A 712-nucleotide genomic window follows, 5' to 3' on the forward strand; every position below is an offset into this window, starting at 1 on the left:
GGGGGCGGGGGCCAGGGCTCACCCAAACCGTTCCCGCACCAGCAACATCAGTTTTTTCTTGCCTTTGTAGATTTGTTTGAGATTGTCAATGAACTGGGCAAACTGTATGTGCCCGTCCTGTGCCAGGAGGAAGGTCTCCCTGGCCTTGCTGAGGAACTCGATGAACTCCCCGTAGTGCCGCGGGCTGATGTGGGTGAGCCGGGAGTGGGTGATGTAGGCGCTTATCGTCGCGTCCACCAGCTGCCTCAGGGGAGCTTTGTCGGTGGACATCAGCTTCCCCGAGTTCCTGCGGCCGGGGATGCCGGCCAGCCCTGGGGCTGTCATGGTGCAGCGGCGAAGGATGTCCGAGAGCACTGTGGCACAATGCACGCTCTTCACCACCAGCGGGATGATGGCTGCCAGCTCATTTTGCCCAGAGAGTGGCTCAAGGCGCAGGCCCAGAGCACATCGTTGATGGCCGGGTGTGTGTCCTGGTTGTAGGCCAGGTTGAGATGCGTCATGGCCAACGAGGCCAGTTTGAATGCCCGGAGTGGGTAGCCCCGGTGCTCCATGTAGCGGGCAATGGTGAAGAGCTGGGTGTAGGTCATGCCCGTGGAGGCGGCGTCGATGACGATCTGGTAGGCAGTCTCAAAGGCGATGTGGTCCTTCTCGCAGAGGGTCAGGGCAGACAGGGCGCAGTTCTGTGGGTCCTTCATGGCGCACTGCAGGGCCA

The 712-nt window shown here is 61.2% G+C and overlaps 1 protein-coding gene across 1 annotated transcript in view; it reads right to left on the minus strand.

Annotated features, from left to right (window-relative positions):
* Nucleotides 1–18: 18 nt before the first annotated feature.
* The window catches only part of LOC104167992 (zinc finger SWIM domain-containing protein 5-like), a gene marked incomplete at its 5' end in the record, with an annotated part of 19,929 nt that continues 19,235 nt past the window's right edge, over nt 19–712 (minus strand). Inside the window, 2 exon segments of the mRNA XM_009708421.1 lie at nt 19–407; nt 410–712. Coding sequence (XP_009706723.1) covers nt 19–407; nt 410–712 — 692 coding nt within the window.

The sequence above is a fragment of the Cariama cristata genome, unplaced genomic scaffold (genome assembly GCF_000690535.1).
Source record: "Cariama cristata isolate BGI_N322 unplaced genomic scaffold, ASM69053v1 scaffold19159, whole genome shotgun sequence".
Taxonomy (NCBI): Eukaryota; Metazoa; Chordata; class Aves; order Cariamiformes; family Cariamidae; genus Cariama; species Cariama cristata.